The sequence below is a fragment of the Podarcis tiliguerta genome, assembly GCF_965153285.1.
Source record: "Podarcis tiliguerta genome assembly, chromosome: 13".
In the NCBI taxonomy this organism is placed as follows: Eukaryota; Metazoa; Chordata; class Lepidosauria; order Squamata; family Lacertidae; genus Podarcis; species Podarcis tiliguerta.
In genome coordinates this window covers 43348452-43365062 of record NC_139546.1, presented here as the reverse complement: position 1 = coordinate 43365062, position 16611 = coordinate 43348452, and the positions used below count along the sequence as shown (strand labels likewise).

The following is a 16611-nucleotide window of genomic DNA, read 5'->3' as shown; positions in this document are numbered from 1 at the left end:
CAGGCTTTTTGCTCTTAATGGTCAGCGGCCTCCTTCAGCGCGTAGGAAGTTTTAGCTTTGCCTTTTAAAAATGTGAATGTGATTTAAATGTTTGTGCCGATTTTTAAATGTATGTGTTGTTTGTTTCTTTTTGTAAGTCCCTTTGAGTTATGTCTTTTTTTTAAAAAGCGACTAGTAAGTTTAATAAATACTACTACTAATAATAACAGAGAGGTAAATTCATCATTGTCCATCGACCATTGAATCATTTTTGCATGAGCAAAAACATTAGCGCTGAAGGAATAAAGAGTGTGTGTTTTAGATGCATTAAAGAAGCATGTGTATCACAGCAAGCGCAATCTCCCAAACAGGCTAAATTAAATAAAAATTACCAGGCTGTGGGGCTTCCTTGCGGACGTGGGCATCTTCCATCGCTCCAATCCCACCACTGAACATGATAGGCTTGATCCACTCGTGCCGTTCGCCATCTGCCAGACGGAGCCCAAAAGAGCGTGCAAAGCCTGGAAGACAGGTGATGGGGGGAATTTCCTCACATTTCCAAACACACAGCCTTCCTCGTTCTCCCTTGCTTTGGGCTCTCAGCTGCCCTAAGCTAAAGGATGCCACAGTTTCAAAGAGAGAAACAAACAAACCAGCCGGACGCTGAACCTCGGAAGCGAGAAAGGGGCCAAAGATCACCCACGCCGCAAGTCTCACCTGCCAGGACAGGTTCCCCAAATTTGTTGCCGTAGTCTGAAGCGCCATCGCTGGCTCTGATGGCAACCTCCACAGGTGGGGCAAAGTTGTCTGGATACAGCAGGGACGGATCTTCCCAGGGTAATGTGTATCCTGCAGAGAGGAATGGGAAAAGACCAGGACAGATTTCTCCCATAGCCTAGGGCTGCTTCGAATCACCTTTGTGCATGTACACCTTGCTGCCTTGGCAGTGGCGTAGCGTGGGTTGTCAGCACCCGGGGCAAGCCAAGTAATTTGCGCCCCCTAACCCGTGGATTTTTGCACTCGAGTCTCTTCCACTAGATTAGTTAAAGAAACCCTTACCCCCTAAGAGAGTGAGTGAGCCAGGTAGGGGCAGAGAGCTGCGAGTGCGAGCGCGCACCCCCAGATGTTGCACCCGGTGCGGCCGGGCCCCCCTGCACCCCCCACGCTACGCCACTGTGCCTTGGCAGGGGCACCGGGTATAGGGGGCAGGAGGGCCTTCAGCCGACCATATTGAGGGGGTCGCCATCCCCCGCTGACCCCGGGTGAGCACTGGCTTGCTGGGCGGCACAGAGGGCGGTTTTCGCCCTCCATGATCTCCCACCACAATCACAAAGCACTCTGGCAATCCTCAAAGGGATGCTCGTGTGTCCCAGCAGGCGTGGCCCGACTGGGGGACAGACATTGTGCATGTGATGTCATGAACGTGAGACGCCACCCCCCCCCCCAAATGTTGGGCCCAACTCGGCACACCTGTGTCATGGATTGGAGGGCGTGACTGCCTTATTAAGAGGAGCTTCTGGTCTGTCTCAAGAGACTTTCACATGGCATGATAATAACTGTGCATGTTTTATACGGCATAAGTCAAAGGATTTCCAATCTGCACAGGAGCAGGCAGCGGTGCTTAGCTGACCTCCCATCACCGACGTCATTACTGTCAGTATATGAGAACATCGCAGCTACAGGCAGACAGCTTGTTGACATCACATGATGCGGCTATCTGTGGGAAGGAATTTCCCAGGAAGTTCACAGGCTGGAAAAGGCTCTGTGAAGAGTGTAATATGAAATCTTCCGCTTGCGTTTGCACAGGAAGTTTGTCAGACTTGCTAGAAGAACTGAACTGAAAGGACGTGTTTTTCTCTAGTGCTGTAGACAGAAATAAAAGGATGTAAAATAGACGTTTCTGACTGTCTCCTTTTCCCTGCTAGGGAAGAAGCAGGAGGAGGGGGGGTGCATTTTACCCACGCTTGGGAAAATGTCGCCTATCAAAATCTCCCTGGTCTGTCTGGATGTCAGCCAGAGGTGGTTACCGGTATGCAAGCTCCGAGGACAGTGAGAGGGGCCAGCCTGTGTGGAGGGGGCTTGCAAACCAACAATTACAGCTTACTGGAAGGGAAAAGGGCAAGTCGCCATGGTGCAAACACACTGCCAGGAGCACCGGATTGGTTCCACCAGGGTTTTTGCACTATGCCAACCTTGCTGGTGCCCCCACTTCTTTCCCAGTAAGCCACAGCAATGCAAGCAGCAAGGGGAGGTCAGCTAGCACCCCTGCTCCACCAACTACTGCTCTTGGTGCGTCTTGAAAAATCTCAGCTTTCTAATAATAATAAAGTCTATAGTTCTCAAGGTAGGCACCCCATGAAATCTCAGAAGTCAGACAACTTCCAATCATTAGAAAGCAAACGTTCAGTGCTTGGGTTTCGCTTCTGAGCTGGTCAAAGTTATGCAAATGTATTTGATTGGAGTGATTTATTTGGCAGATTCTAGCTTCTTGTGGCAAATGGGAGGGATCTCCTCACTGGCATGTAGTAAGCACAGCTCTACTGCTTAATAATAATAATAAAGGTAAAGGTACCCCTGCCCGTATGGGCCAGTCTTGCCAGACTCTAGGGTTGTGCGCTCATCTCACTCTAGAGGCCGGGAGCCAGCGCTGTCCGCAGACACTTCCGGGTCACGTGGCCAGTGTGATGAAGCTGCTCTGGCAAGCCAGCACAGCACACAGAACGCCATTTACCTTCCCGCTGGTAAGCGGTCCCTATTTATCTACTTGCACCCAGAGGTGCTTTCGAACTGCTAGGTTGGCAGGCGCTGGGACCGAACGACGGGAGCGCACCCCGCCGCGGGGATTCGAACCGCCGACCATGCGATTGGCAAGTCCTAGGCGCTGAGGCTTTAACCCACAGTGCCACCCGCGTCCCTCAATAATAATAATAATAATTCTTATTACTCTTATTTATATGTCTCCTATCTGACTGGATTGCCTCAGCTCCCAACAATTTATAAAACCACAGTAAAACCTCAAACGTTAAAAAAAAACCTTCCCTATACAGAGCTGCCTTCAGATGTCTTCTACAAGTCAGACAGTTGTTTATTTCCTTGGCAACTGATGGGAGGGTGTTCCACAGAGAGGGCGCCACTACAAAGAAGGCACTCTGTGTGTTTCGCTGCAACCTCACTTCTCACAATGCGAGAAGCACCAGACCCTCAGAGCTGGACCTCTGGGTCTGGGATGAACGATGAGGGTGGAGACTCGGAAGGGAGGGAGGGAGGACTCTGGGGTGGGGGGGGGGAGAAACCTGTACAACACCCATCCATTTGTTGCCAGTCAAAACATCCTTCTGTGGCTGCCTTTTCAGTATGTTGCGCCCAAGCCACCACTACTAACCTGGGATGAGCAGATTGCCGAAACTGTAGCCAGCAGTGCCTGCGATATAGTGGGCCCCGCGGCCTGTGCACTGCACATCGCGGATCCGCCCGCCAGTCCCAGTGGTGGCACCGCTGAAGGGAGCAACGCCTGCAAGGAGAGTTTGAAAGCAACGTCAAAAGCCACACAAATGCACTCCCTCCGCAGAGCACCCAGACAGGTTCATCGACTCCGTCAATGCATGGGAGCCGGTCATTTGTTTTGAAGCAGCGGCGGTCCACAGGGGTGCCTGCCTGCCTGCCTGGGGAATTTACGGTGCACTAGAAATAAGCCCCCTGCCCTTCAGACCATGCCCCCTTTCGCATCCACTCACCAGTAGGGAAATTGTGGGTCTCGGCCGTGAAAATGACGTGCCGGGTGGACGTCCGCTTCTCAAAGGGGCTGGAGCGAGATGGGTCGCTGGGCCACATGGAAAGGACCTCTCTCCCTTGGATCGCACTGTGTTGGGAAGACAACACACACACTCAGCTTCAAGAAGCCACACGGCTTTTTGCCAAGTAAATTGGCAAAAATGTATAAATCTAAATCAAATGTTGGAAATGTAAAGAGAAAGAAGGTTCTTTTTATCATGCGCGGTGGTCTTGCAGTAAGGTTAAAGCTGACTGGGAAATGATGTATAATGAGTTTAAAAAAGATGTTCAGAATAACTTTTATAAAAAACAAACAAACCCCAGAAGCTTTTCTTTTGGGAATTATAGGGACAGAACTACCTAAATTGTATAGAAATTTATTTATGTATGCTACTACAGCGGCAATAATGTTACTTGCTCCAACTGGAAAGAAGCAGAAGTCCCAGAAAAGGAAGAATGGATACAAAAACTTACGGAATATGCAGAAATGGTGAAACTTACTGGAAGAATAAGAAATCAAGGTAACAAACTCTTTATAAAAGAATTGAAACGGCTCATTGAATATTTTCAGATAAATTGTAAACAGATAAAAACATTAGCAGGATTAGTATAACAAACTGCAGTTTCATAAGAGTATCTATTTACAGTAGATAATTAAATGAGTAAATTAAACTAATTTGGATACGCAGAAGGTATGAAAAAATAAATTTAAGGAAACGCAGAAAGAGGGGGAAGGAAGTCAAATTTTGAAATGTTAAATGGATTGTAAAATTAATGAAATGAATAAATTTGGAAAGTATAAATAAAAACTAAAAAAGAAGAGGAAGAAGCCACACAACCACCAAAAGCCACACACGGGAAGGGCCTCCCAGCTCCCATTGACCGTAGCCAACAAGGCCAAAAGCCAGGCATGATGGGAGTTAAGAGTCTGCCCACATCTGGAGTGACCAGAATTCCCCAGACAGGCCTCAGAAGCAGTTGTCAACCTGGGTCCCTGCAGACAATGTGGGATGCCAACTCCCCTCGGCCTCAGCCAATGGTCAGGGATGATGGTAGTTGTAGTTCAACAGCATCAAGGAAGGCCACAGGTTCTCCACCTGTTCTAGGCCAGCCCCATTGCTTCTTCTCTGCTCCCGAGACGGCAACAGGGAGTTGAGGCCGCCATTTTGCAGGCAACCCGCTCCTCCCGCCGGTTCCCAAGGACCCCCACCTGCTGTTGTCGCAGAACTTGATGACGTTGTTGGGGTTGCTCCGCTCCTGGGTCTTCATGATGGACTCGAAGAGGGACTCCTTGAGCTCCTGCCCATCCACCAGGAGGCGCCCCCTGAAGAACCAGTGGCGACTGTGCTCGCTGCAGGAAGAAGAGGCGGGTTTAGGGAGACAGGAAGGCGCTGGGCGCCAGGTCAGGCTATTGGACCATCTAGCATAGCTGTCAACTTACATTTGAAAATAAGGGACCAGCAGCCTCGAAAATAAGGGATCAGCAGCCAAAATAAGGGATTTTTCAGGCACAGGTATGTTCAACTTCTGAGCCCCTCCAAGTCAAAGGCAGAAAGCCCAGCCAGCAGCCAAGTGGTGGTTCCCACAGTGCAGCAACCAGGCAATGGGGATGCAGCAAGGAAAACCACATCCCCTCTCCACTGGGAAGCGCTGAGCAAAGATGAGTCCCCAGGCAAGGCGGCCAGGCACAAGGCATGCAAGCTCCACCCCCCCAGTTGTTCTTAGACTCCTTATTGGGTGAGCAACGCAGCCAAGCAACACAGTTGGAGCCTCCCTCCTCCCTGGCCAGCAGGGAGGGAGGGAGAGGAGCTGCTTCCTTTGAAACCCGGGAAATTTAAGGGACATCATCAATAAGGGACAGCAGTGGGACACAGCACTGGGATAAGGGACTGTCCCGCCAAATAAGGGACGGTTGACAGCTATGCCATCTAGCCCAGCGTGGCCTACAGCTTTGCAGGATCTCAACTAGATGAAGATCTTCCATGCCTACTATTTGCCTTTAGAGTCCTACTTTAGTGGCAGGGACTGAAGCATGTGCTCTGTTTGAGCCATGCTCTTATGATCCACCGCAACCAGGTTTATTTTCTTCTACTCACCACTAGATAGCACCTTAAGCTTTGGCAAGGGGGCTAAGAAAACTATTTTAATGAACTTGTTAACGGTTCTTTGCAAAAAAAAAAAAAAAAATCCCAGGTCAAACCAAAGATCGAGGGTCTGGAAACCAAGCCTTATGAGGAATGGTTGAGGGAACTGGGCATGTTTAGCCTGGAAAAGAGGAGACTGAGAGGAGATACGGTAGCCATCTTCAAATATCTCAAGGGCTGCCACATGGAAGATGGAGCAAGCTGCTTTTCTCCTGCTCCAGAGGGTAGGACTCGAACCAATGGCTTCAAGTTTCAAGAAAGGAGATTCCGACGTAACATCAAGAAGAATTTTTGACAGTAAGAGCTGTTTGACAGTGGAACAAACTCCCTTGGGAGCTTGTTGACTCTCCTTCTTTGGAGGCTTTTAAGCAAAGGTTGGAAGGTCATCTACCATGAATGCTTTAGTTGAGATTCCTGCATTGCAGGGGGTTGGACTAGATGACCCTTGGGTCCCTCCCAACTCTATGATTCTATGACTGAGCATCCCATTTCCCAGAGTGCTGCCTATGGGGAGCTGAAATAAGCCCCTTCCTGTTATGATTCCCCATCAAGTGTTCACCATTTGCTCCTCTGGACTTAAGAGGTAGCATAGAGCAGTGGTTTTCTGTTGGGATATTCCGTTCCACCTTAAGGAACAGGCATGATTGTTGTGTGTCACATGCCTGTTTACACTCCAGCACAGCTTGCTGGGAACTTCCGTTTGTGTATAGCTTTTGCTTATGCTGTCTTGCTTTGGACACAAAGGGGATCGGACATGTCTTCCTTTTGTCATGATGAAAAGTAAACGGAAAGGAAGCGGGTGGCGCTGTGGGTTAAACCACAGAACCTAGGACTTGCCGATCAGAACGTCGGCAGTTCGAATCCCTGCGATGGGGTGAGCTCCCATTGCTCAGTCCCTGCTCCTGCCAACCTAGCAGTTCGAAAGCACGTCAAACTGCAAGTAGATAAATAGGTACCGCTCCGGCGGGAAGGTAAACGGCGTTTCCGTGTGCTGCTCTGGTTCGCCAGAAGAGGCTTAGTCATGCTGGCCACATGACCTGGAAGCTGTACGCCGGCTCCCTCGGCCAATAAAGCGAGATGAGCACCACAACCCCAGAGTCAGCCATGACTGGACCTAATGGTCAGGGGTCCCTTTACCTTTACCTTATGCTGAATAAATTGCTTGTAAATATGCTCACACATACTCTCCTGGCACTTCTGTTGTGTAGCGTTATCTCTGCTGATTAGAGCGTGCCCTAGCTTTTGAAGTTCGGGTCACTGATTCATGCGGCACCAAGGACTGGAGTTCATCCGGTACACTGGCCGGTGGGACGGAGCCAGCTGGGGGCCTGCCAATTGCCCCTGCTTCCTTGGTTGTATGCCAACATTTTCAACCAGTGTGCCGTGGCACCCTGGTGTGACTTGAACGATGGTCAGGGGTGCCGCAGGCAACACTGACCTCTCTCTCTTTCCTTCCTTCCCTCCTCTGATGCCCTCTTGCATCTCTGCTTCCAAAAGGCTTGTACGGCTGCTTGTTCCAGCAGCCCTGGCTACAAGTACCGCAGGAGAATAGTGGCTCTGGGGCTGGTCAGGGGGTGCTGATGCCAGGAGCCAAGGTGGCCTCAGAGTGAATTAACAAGCAAGCAGGCGAGGGAGCCCAGCCAGCCAGTCTGCCAGCCCGTGCTGTTGGGAATGGACAGACAAGTCTGAGGTGCTTGTGGAGCAGTGTGGGGAGGCACCTCTTTGGGGCGGGGGGGGGGGGGGAGATCAGAGACTAGGGGTGGTGGCAGCGGTTGCCCAGAGGATTCCCAAGCAGAGGGGAGAGGAGGCTGAGGGAACACGTCACAAGGGAGGATGTTCAAAAAAGGGTGAGAGGCCGCCAGCTCTGCAGGCAAGGGGTGACATAACTGGGCTCCTGAGCCCCACATGGAGCCGCAGAAAGCATGCAGTTTGTCAAGGGAGCTGTGGACTTTTGAAAGCCTCTGGCATAGGGTTATCCAACACCTATTTGTTTTGGGGTTTTTTTAAAAAATGAAGTCACTTTTGACCCAAAAAAGGGCCCTCTCCCACACCCACAAGGCAACTTGCAGTTGAAAAACTTTTACAGTGGTGCCTCGCAAGACGAAATTAATTCGTTCTGCGAGTTTTTTCGTCTTGTGAATTTTTCGTCTTGCGAAGCATGGTTTCCCATAGGAAATGCATTGACGGTTTCCCATAGGAATGCATTGACGATTTTAAGAAAAAGGCGCAAGACGTTTTCGTCTTGCGAAGCAAGCCCATAGGGAAATTTGTCTTGCGAAGCAACTCAAAAAACAAAAACTCTTTCGTCTTGCGAGTTTTTCGTCTTGCGAGGCATTCGTCTTGCAAGGTACCACTGTACTTTGTAAAAACTTTGCATGGTGAAAATCTGCGGGACTCAATGCTGGCCTCCCCTGAGCCTCAAGCAGGAAGGTTTTTCCCAGTTCCCGCCCCACCCCTCTGCACCCCATAGCCAAGCAGACACCTGTTGGACTGAGCGAGATCAAAGCATTCCACGCTGGTGGGATTCCTCTTAAGTTTCTTGAAGAGGTCAGTGTAAAAGTCCAGATCCCAGGAATCAAAAGCCAGACCTGTAAGGCAGAGAAGCGTCTATAGTTTATCCTAAACACATACACACAGCCCCGGCCAAATAAGGAATATTGTTTCTCATAATCAAGGGAAACTGGGACAGTACAGATTTCAACTTTCAGAGGTAGGGCCAGAATACTCTCTGACTGGGGTGAACACAGCTTTATCACCTCCCTCAGAAGGTGGTGGACTCTCCTTCTTTGGAGGTTTTTAAGCACAGGTATGCCATGGATAGCTGAGTTGAGATTCCTGCATTGCAGGGGGTTGGACTAGATGACCCTCAGGTCCCTTCCACAGCTCCAAAATTCTACAAAACCCTTTAAAACCAGAAGGCTGAATCCCTCTAGATCTGTGTTTCCCAAGCTTGGTTCTCCAGCTGTTTTTGGACTACAGCTCCCATCATCCTTGACCACTGGGTCTTGCTAGCTAGGGATGATGGGAGTTGTAGTCCAAAAACAGCTGGAGACCCAAGTTTGGGAAACGCTGCTCTAAATCCACGTGGGTCTCTGCAAGTGAAAAGGAGAGAAGAAAGGATCAAATGAGATATTTGTTAAAACTGTGCCCATGCAAGCTAGGGTCAGACAATAATAAGTTCGGTTTTAGCTTCCAGAAACTGGCATTCAGAATCAGAGCATGGCCACTGAAGGTCCTCCATCTCTACCCAAGCCCAGCTTTACCCTGCTGATTCATACCGAGCTGGTTGTTGGCTTCGACCAGAGCAGGTCTCCCTTCTCCCAAAATATCGACATGGAACACAGGCTCAGGGTGGGTGGCTATAGCAAAGCTGCTGATGGGTTCTGGGTAACACTGCTCTGTCATCCGATCATACAGCGTAGACGATATGGAGGCCTCCTGGAGTGCCGATGGGCGCTGCCCACACTGAAAGAGAAGGATGTGGAAGCCATCGGGTTAAACATTTCCAAATCCCTATGGGCTTCTTGCGTATGTGGTGGCATAATGAATCTAACAGCGGTTTTCTTCCTGTGTTTAGACCCACCCACAGTCACCTTGAAAAGGTATCGACGGGAACATTCGATTCGATCAATCTTTTCTAGTCCGGCTGCCCAGCACACCGACACTGCATTTGTGGAATATGCAGTTGAGAAGTTCAACCTACAAACATAAAACATTTGTTTCAGCAAAACCTGCTCCTTCCTTTGGCTGGTCTATTTTCACCTGGCTTGGGAGATGAGGAACCCTGTCTGACTCCAGAGACAAGCCTGCTTCTGCAGTTTGGGATCCCTGCAGACCTTCAGGGTGGGGGGCGTTGTTTAAGGTCAAGATTTAGTTGGAATTGTTAGCAGACATTTAAATTTTACTGTACATTCATTAATAATGTTTTCGTTAGCCTAGTGTTTAAAACTATTTAAATTTTGATATGGCTTATAACAACCAACTATGTGAAATTATTTTGATGTGGCCTACAAATGAACAATGGTGTTGGTTAAGTAGCTTAAGTTAGCAAATGAAAGCTTTCATATAACATTGGATTCAGCTGTAAAGGCCGAGTTTCAGACATCACAACTAATCCATGGTTTGTCTGTTGTGATCAGGCATCGGGGCAGGACACTCCTTCCTACCAACGTACAGTGGTACCTCGGGTTACATACGCTTCAGGTTACATACGCTTCAGGTTACAGACTCCGCTAACCCAGAAATAGTGCTTCAGGTTAATAACTTTCCTTCAGGATGAAAACAGAAATCGTGCTCTGGCAGCGCGGCAGCAGCAGGAGGCCCCATTAGCTAAAGTGGTGCTTCAAGTTAAGAACAGTTTCAGGTTAGGTACGGACCTCCAGAACGAATTAAGTACTTAACCTGAGGTACCACTGTACTCCGATTTCCACCCTGCTTCTCAGTAACCAGTTTGCCCTGACATCAAAATCCACAAAACCATAGTTTGCCACCAAACACAAACTGCAAACCATGGTTCTTAAACAAGAGTTTCCAGTTCTGGTTTGGCAGCAAACCACAGTGATATGTTGTCCTCCCCCCTTCAGATTTCACAGCAAACTATGGTTAGTGTGAACCAAGAAACGAAGAAGGAATCTGAACCAAAGCGTCCATGACAGATTACCGTCCAACCTCTGCTGAAAAACTTCCAAGGGAGATGACTCCTGGGGTACCTTTTAACTCTATAATAGTACAGTGGTGCCCCGCAAGACGAATGCCTCGCAAGACAGAAAACCCGCTAGACGAAAGGGTTTTCCGTTTTGGAGGTGCTTCACAGAATTTGCTATGGGCTTGCTTCGAAAGACAAAAATGTCTTGCGATTCCTGGGGTTTTTTTTCCCCTCCCCCCCCTTTTTCCCAAGCCCCTAAGCCGCTTGACAGCTGATGGCTAAGCCGCCTAACAGCTGATCTAAGCCGCTTATCAGCTGATCTAAGCCGCTAATAGCCTTTTAGCAGCTAATCCGCTAATCCCTTAAGCCTTTAATAGCCGCTAATAGCCTTTTAGCAGCTAATCCGCTAATCCCTTAAGCCTTTAATAGCTGCTAATAGCCACTAAACCGCTAATAGCGCTAATCCGCTAATGGGCTTGCTTCGCAAGACGGAAAAAACCGCAAGACGAAGAGACTGGCGGAACGGATTCTTTTCGTCTTGCGAGGCACCACTGTATAAGCCTGAGGCCTGTTCATGATGCCTGAAACTGGTCGATACAAACATTCTCTCTCTCCCCCTTGCCATTATTGTATAGGAGGTGGGCAGAGTGGCTTTTCCCCCTCATCTCAGGACGTACCGAGGGCCGACCTCTATCAGCAGATCTGAAGGAGTTTGGCTAAGGAAGGACTTGGGTGCGATGTCGCCGTGTTCAAAAGGGCAACCAAAGATCCACAGCAGCTTCTCCGTCTCCTCAGAGTTTGGGGGTGTTCCTCCTGGCGAGGAAACAGAAGGGAGAAAAGATTATAGCTACCCACAATGCAACAGGGCAATCACCCAACAGGCAACTGGCTCTGCGACAAGAAGGGTTGGGGGGCAGCCCCATGCCAAACCTCTACCCACTCAGAAAGGAGAAAAGGAATCAATATGCGCACCTCCCTCCATACCTCCCTATTCGTTTCATATCAGAATCCAGACACAGTCCATGTCCCATTTTCATACCTGTCCAGTTGATGTTGAAACACATTTCTTTCTGCACCCCTTGGAGGCCATCACCCAAGATGGCTTCAGCTGAGCGCAGAAGTGTGGCTACTTCAGTGTCCTCCTCGCTGGGCCGCTGGTAGTAGTGTAGCACCCCCATGGCGGAGTCCTGCCAAGGAAAGAAGAGAAAGCAACTGTGAGGGACTGTTTGGGATGGCGTTTTGCAAGGGGCCTCCATTTTCCTTTTTAAAAAACCACAAAATGAGATGGAAGGTTCCATGGTGGAAGGAACCCAAGTCAGTGGCAGTAAAACTGCCTTGCATGTAGAAGGTTCAATAAGAACATCAGGCCGAACGCCCATCTAGTAGCCATCGACAGCGCTCTCCTCCGTAAAAAGTGCCTCCAGATAGAGTTGTGGGTCTGAAACCCTGGAGTCGCTGCCAGCCAGCGTAGACTACATAGAGCTAGATGGACAGTTCAAGAAGGACACTGACAAACTGGAACGTGTCCAGAGGAGGGCAACCAAACTGGTCAAAGGCATGGAAACAATGCCTTATGAGGAACGGCTAAGGGAGCTGGGCATGTTTAGCCTGGAGAAGAGGAGGTTAAGGGGTGATATGATAGCCATGTTCAAATACATAAAAGGATGTCACATAGAGGAGGGAGAAAGGTTATTTTCTGCTGCTCCAGAGAAGCGGACACGGAGCAATGGATCCAAACTACAAGAAAGAAGATTCCACCTAAACATTAGGAAGAACTTCCTGACAGTAAGAGCTGTTTGACAGTGGAATTTGCTGCCAAGGAGTGTGGTGGAGTCTCCTTCTTTGGAGGTCTTTAAGCAGAGGCTTGACAACCATATGTCAGGAGTGCTCTGATGGTGTTTCCTGCTTGGCAGGGGGTTGGACTCGATGGCCCTTGTGGTCTCTTCCAACTCTATGATTCTATTCTATGACTCAGTTTCCTAGGTTGGTCTACCCAGGCCATGCAGGAACAGGAAGGGTGGACAAAGGGAGCAGATGCCACAGAACGGCAGGAAGAGACCCGTGCCTGGCGAAGGACCACAGTAGTGGAGGGAGCAGGGCTTGCCAGGCATTGACTAGGCCCGCAATTCAAGGCACAAAAGGGTGGCCGTCCGGATGTTGAACTCCACGCCCCAGCCAGCAACCAGGGATGGTGGGAACTGTAGCCCAACAACTTCTGGAAGGCCCATCCTTGGCATAAGACACTGAGCAAGATGCCAGGGGGGGTGAGCATACAGACAGAGCTTACCAGTGTGTGTCTGCCAACAGATGAAGAGGCTCTGGTGGCAGGGCCAGCCCAAGACATTTTGGCACCTGAGGCAAACCACAAAACGACGCTCTCCTCACCAGGGAAGAAGGGTGAAGATGTCCACTGGGAACAAGGGTAGGAGAAGACCAGTAGCACCTCCTATTTACCAAGAGACCGCTGTAGAGGTGGCAGCAGCAGCAGGCAATGCATTCCTTGGAGGACAGATCTGCTGCCCCTGTGGATCCTGCCGCCTGAGGCAGTTGCCTCACCGTGCCTCACGCGTGAGCCGGCCCTTAGTGGGCTGAATCAATCATACAGTTTCCCACCCACCCCCTTTTCTCAATGTCCCTCTCCACCCCAGAATCCACCTTGCTCTAATCACAGATGTCCCAAAGGCCAGCTCGCTGGAGCCAAATATCCCAGAGATAAGAAGCAGCAAATAGGTCAGTGGCCTCCGAATCACATTTCTTGCTTCATCGTCCAAGTTTCAAAGGCTCAGGGAACATCCCCCAATTCTCCGCCTCTCAAACTGCAACTGAGAACAAAACGGCAAACTGTACACTGCGTGCAACCAGCAGAGATTGGCTCTGAACGTGGCTCAATCCTTTATTCTTTTCACACCATCTAGCTAAAGTTAACTGGGACTTCACTGTCACTGCCATCCGTGAAGTCCTGACTAAAGTGTTGATGCTCTTACTGATGATTAATAACATTCTCATTAAAGCGCCAAGGTGTTTTATGAAGTGCAAGAGGGATTTCCCTGCCCCCAAAGACTCTACAGTCTAAAATTCAACCCAAAAGAGGCACTAGGGAAATGGAGTCAAGGATAATCAAGGGAGGAGGATGCATTTAATTCAGGGACATAGACTAAGGGTTAGTTAGTCTTGGCTAATTTTAAGCAGATTGAGGACTTCATGCAGTTGCCCATAAAGCTATCTAAAGAGAAATAGGAGATTGGTGCCTAAGGGCCTCTGCAGACATCTTCTTTATTGTGCATTCATTATTTATTGTGCATTCATTATTGCTCATTATTGTAACATTATGCGCTCCCACTTTCAATACTGCTTGCTGCTGCAAAAGGTTCAGCACAGATATTCTGCAGTTTTCCAAACTGCACATGCCCTGCAACTGCCTGCTGCAATCCTGTAACTGGAAAATAAACTTGTACTGTATACTATTTCAGCAAGAAATCGTCTTGCTCACATGTTCTGACTACAGCTACAACCTGCGGGTAGACACGTGCACAAGCATTTGTGTGAAAGGGGGCACACGGGCTGATTTGTAAAAATGATCGTGGGCTGGCCTCTTCTAATCCCCCCCCCTTTTTAAAAAAAAGTCGTGTTTGGGTCACATGTTGCTCTCTAGGCACAGGGCTGCGTCTGCATGCCTCTGTTCACCAGCCCTTTCTCCAAGCGAGGAATCATCACGTGTGGACAACAACCCACACGCGGGTTCGGTATTATTTCTGACTGGGATGTGAAAATTAACATAAGCAGGAACAAAAATTAATAAATCTGTAGCACCTTGAAGATGAACTGTTGCAGAAGCTTCCGCGGCCTGGAAGCAATCCCCGGAAGGATTGGATTCAGCCCTGCGAAGTGGAAACTCACCAACAACTTCCGTACGCCACACATAGCCTCTGCTACTTATACCCAACATGTCCGCAGCGGTCTAGAGTTCGAATCCCGCGCCGAAGCACTTCCTACCCCACCAAGATTGTAGCGCGCGGCCGCGGAGCAAATGATTGGGATCCACGCGCCCTTGGATCTCGCAAGGGGCCAGCCAGCCTTCCCACGCTTGTTCCTCGCGTGGCATCGAGATAACGATTACCTGTGGATCTCGCGGGGTGCCTCCTCTCCTCTCTCACACGCGCTCTGAGCCCCACAACAGCGCGATCTTCTACCCCGGCGGTCCCTCGATCACGGGGCGAAAAGAGGAGCGCCTGCCTTCGCTGCGCTAGGGGGGGAAAGTTTACTGCGCGCAGCCCCTTTGGTGGGAGGAGAAAAGGGGGACGATCCGCGGGGGAGGCGGCGACTCGAGGCAGCGCCCTCCCCATTGGCCGATCCCCCTGCCTCCCTCCCTCTCGGCCTTGAATGGAAGCACGTGGGGGCATTGGCCAAACTTTGTTGCCGGGGGGGGGGAGGAGGGGGGGAGCTAAACCCAGGAATCTTGATCCCCTTCCTCCGTGCGATTTCCCTATAGAGAGTCATTATCTCCACCCCTCACCTCGACATTTTGCCTCCCAATTCAGTCCTTACCCCCAAATAACCTATTCTTGCGATCGGAGCCATCATCTCCTCCTACCCCGCGCAGAGAATGCGCTCTTCTCCTCGTGCCCTTAGTTGAGCGTCGCTCAGAAACTTTTTAAAAATCCTTTTCTTTCTCCAAACCACTTTCTGGGGGTTACGAGGTAGCAGAGCCAGGTAGCTAATTCTCTCGCAACCAGGGAGATATCTTGTGTAAGGTTCCATGGTGTAATGGTTAGCACTTTGGACTCTGAATCCAGCGATCCGAGTTCAAATCTCGGTGGAACCTACTCCTTGGGTTTTTTTGTGAAGACAAGGAAGTTTTGCCAAGCCTGCTTGTGGGCAGAACCCATGCTTGCAGGCAGAATGGTTTCACAATCCGTCATACTTGTCCGAGATTTATTATTGATTGCTAGACTGAGATCCAACAGCAATGGCAAGAGACTACAGAAAGCTGCTGCTGCTGCTGCTGCCAGCCAGTGTAAGCAGTCCTGGCTCAGATGGACAGATGCATTATATGGCAACTTATTTCTGTTTCTTTGGATACAGACTAGCAATATGCCCAGAGTAACTATATAATGGACTCAGCTACATTTGTAAAGAAAGCGCTTTATATGCGTTATAACACTGTAACACCAGATGGTTGTCTTTCGCCAATGGGATTTCCCTGTATGAAGTTTACAACCCGTTTAACTGAGTCACATTTTTGATGTGTCTAGATTCAGCCTATAACAGGGCTGCCCAAACTTTTTTCAAAGAGGGCCAGATTTGATGATCTGAACATGTGTGAGGGCCGACCAAAGTTGAGCTTTTTTCAGGATTGAAATTATTGAGCTTTTTTTTTACAGTTTAACCCCAAAGTTGTTCAACTTTTGAGCTTTTTTTAGGATTTTACCCAAGGACATATGCTGCCACGGGAGCTGGATTAAATCGACCAGCAGGCTGGATTAGGCCCCCAAAACAGGCTTTGGACATGCCTGGCCTATAACTAGGGATATACACTAGTAGCTAAGTCTAATGCCAGGAGGGGAAAGCACAAAAAGAAAGGAAAATTCCAAAGTCCTTATTAGAGTGACAATTAGAGCAAGCAAAACCATAGGTTGGTTCCCTCGAAAACCTGACCAGGGCACATCCAGAATACTGCTGTTTTCTGGTGGGATTCAGTCACATACCAACAAATTAAGGTATTGGAGTTAAAGTCTATCAGGGGTGCTGGGTGATTTGCACAACAAAGTACAGTGGTACCTCGGGTTAAGTACTTAATTCGTTCCGGAGGTCTGTTCTTAACCTGAAACTGTTCTTAACCTGAAGCACCACTTTAGCTAATGGGGGCCTCCCGCTGCTGCCGCGCCGCCGGAGCACGATTTCTGGTCTCATCCTGAAGCAAAGTTCTTAACCCGAGGTAATATTTCTGGGTTAGCGGAGTCTGTGACCTGAAGCGTATGTAACCCGAGGTACCACTGTACAGTGATATGTTGTTGTCGTCTGTCCCCCCCCCCACACACACCTTCAGATTTCACAGCAAACGATGGTTAGCAT

The 16611-nt window shown here is 49.4% G+C and overlaps 2 protein-coding genes across 3 annotated transcripts in view; one reads left to right on the top strand and one right to left on the bottom strand.

Annotated features, from left to right (window-relative positions):
* The window catches only part of LOC310663057 (G-protein coupled receptor 4-like), a 303619-nt gene that overhangs the window by 144165 nt on the left and 142843 nt on the right, over positions 1–16611 (top strand). The window lies entirely within an intron of this gene.
* PFAS (phosphoribosylformylglycinamidine synthase) overlaps positions 1–16611 on the bottom strand; it is a 50067-nt gene that overhangs the window by 32427 nt on the left and 1029 nt on the right. Inside the window, exons 1-11 of one of the 2 annotated variants that reach the window (XM_083410044.1) lie at positions 14657–14814; positions 11579–11726; positions 11217–11352; positions 9488–9593; positions 9173–9359; positions 8377–8482; positions 4961–5101; positions 3714–3838; positions 3362–3490; positions 697–828; positions 372–500 (exon numbers count right to left, since the gene is read on the bottom strand). In XM_083410044.1, the coding sequence (XP_083266170.1) occupies positions 372–500; positions 697–828; positions 3362–3490; positions 3714–3838; positions 4961–5101; positions 8377–8482; positions 9173–9359; positions 9488–9593; positions 11217–11352; positions 11579–11717 (1330 nt within the window). In that variant the 5' untranslated portion in view covers positions 11718–11726; positions 14657–14814. Of the gene's footprint in view, positions 1–371; positions 501–696; positions 829–3361; positions 3491–3713; positions 3839–4960; positions 5102–8376; positions 8483–9172; positions 9360–9487; positions 9594–11216; positions 11353–11578; positions 11727–14656; positions 14815–16611 lie in introns of those variants that run through there. The other variant, XM_083410043.1, reaches the window with a different exon arrangement.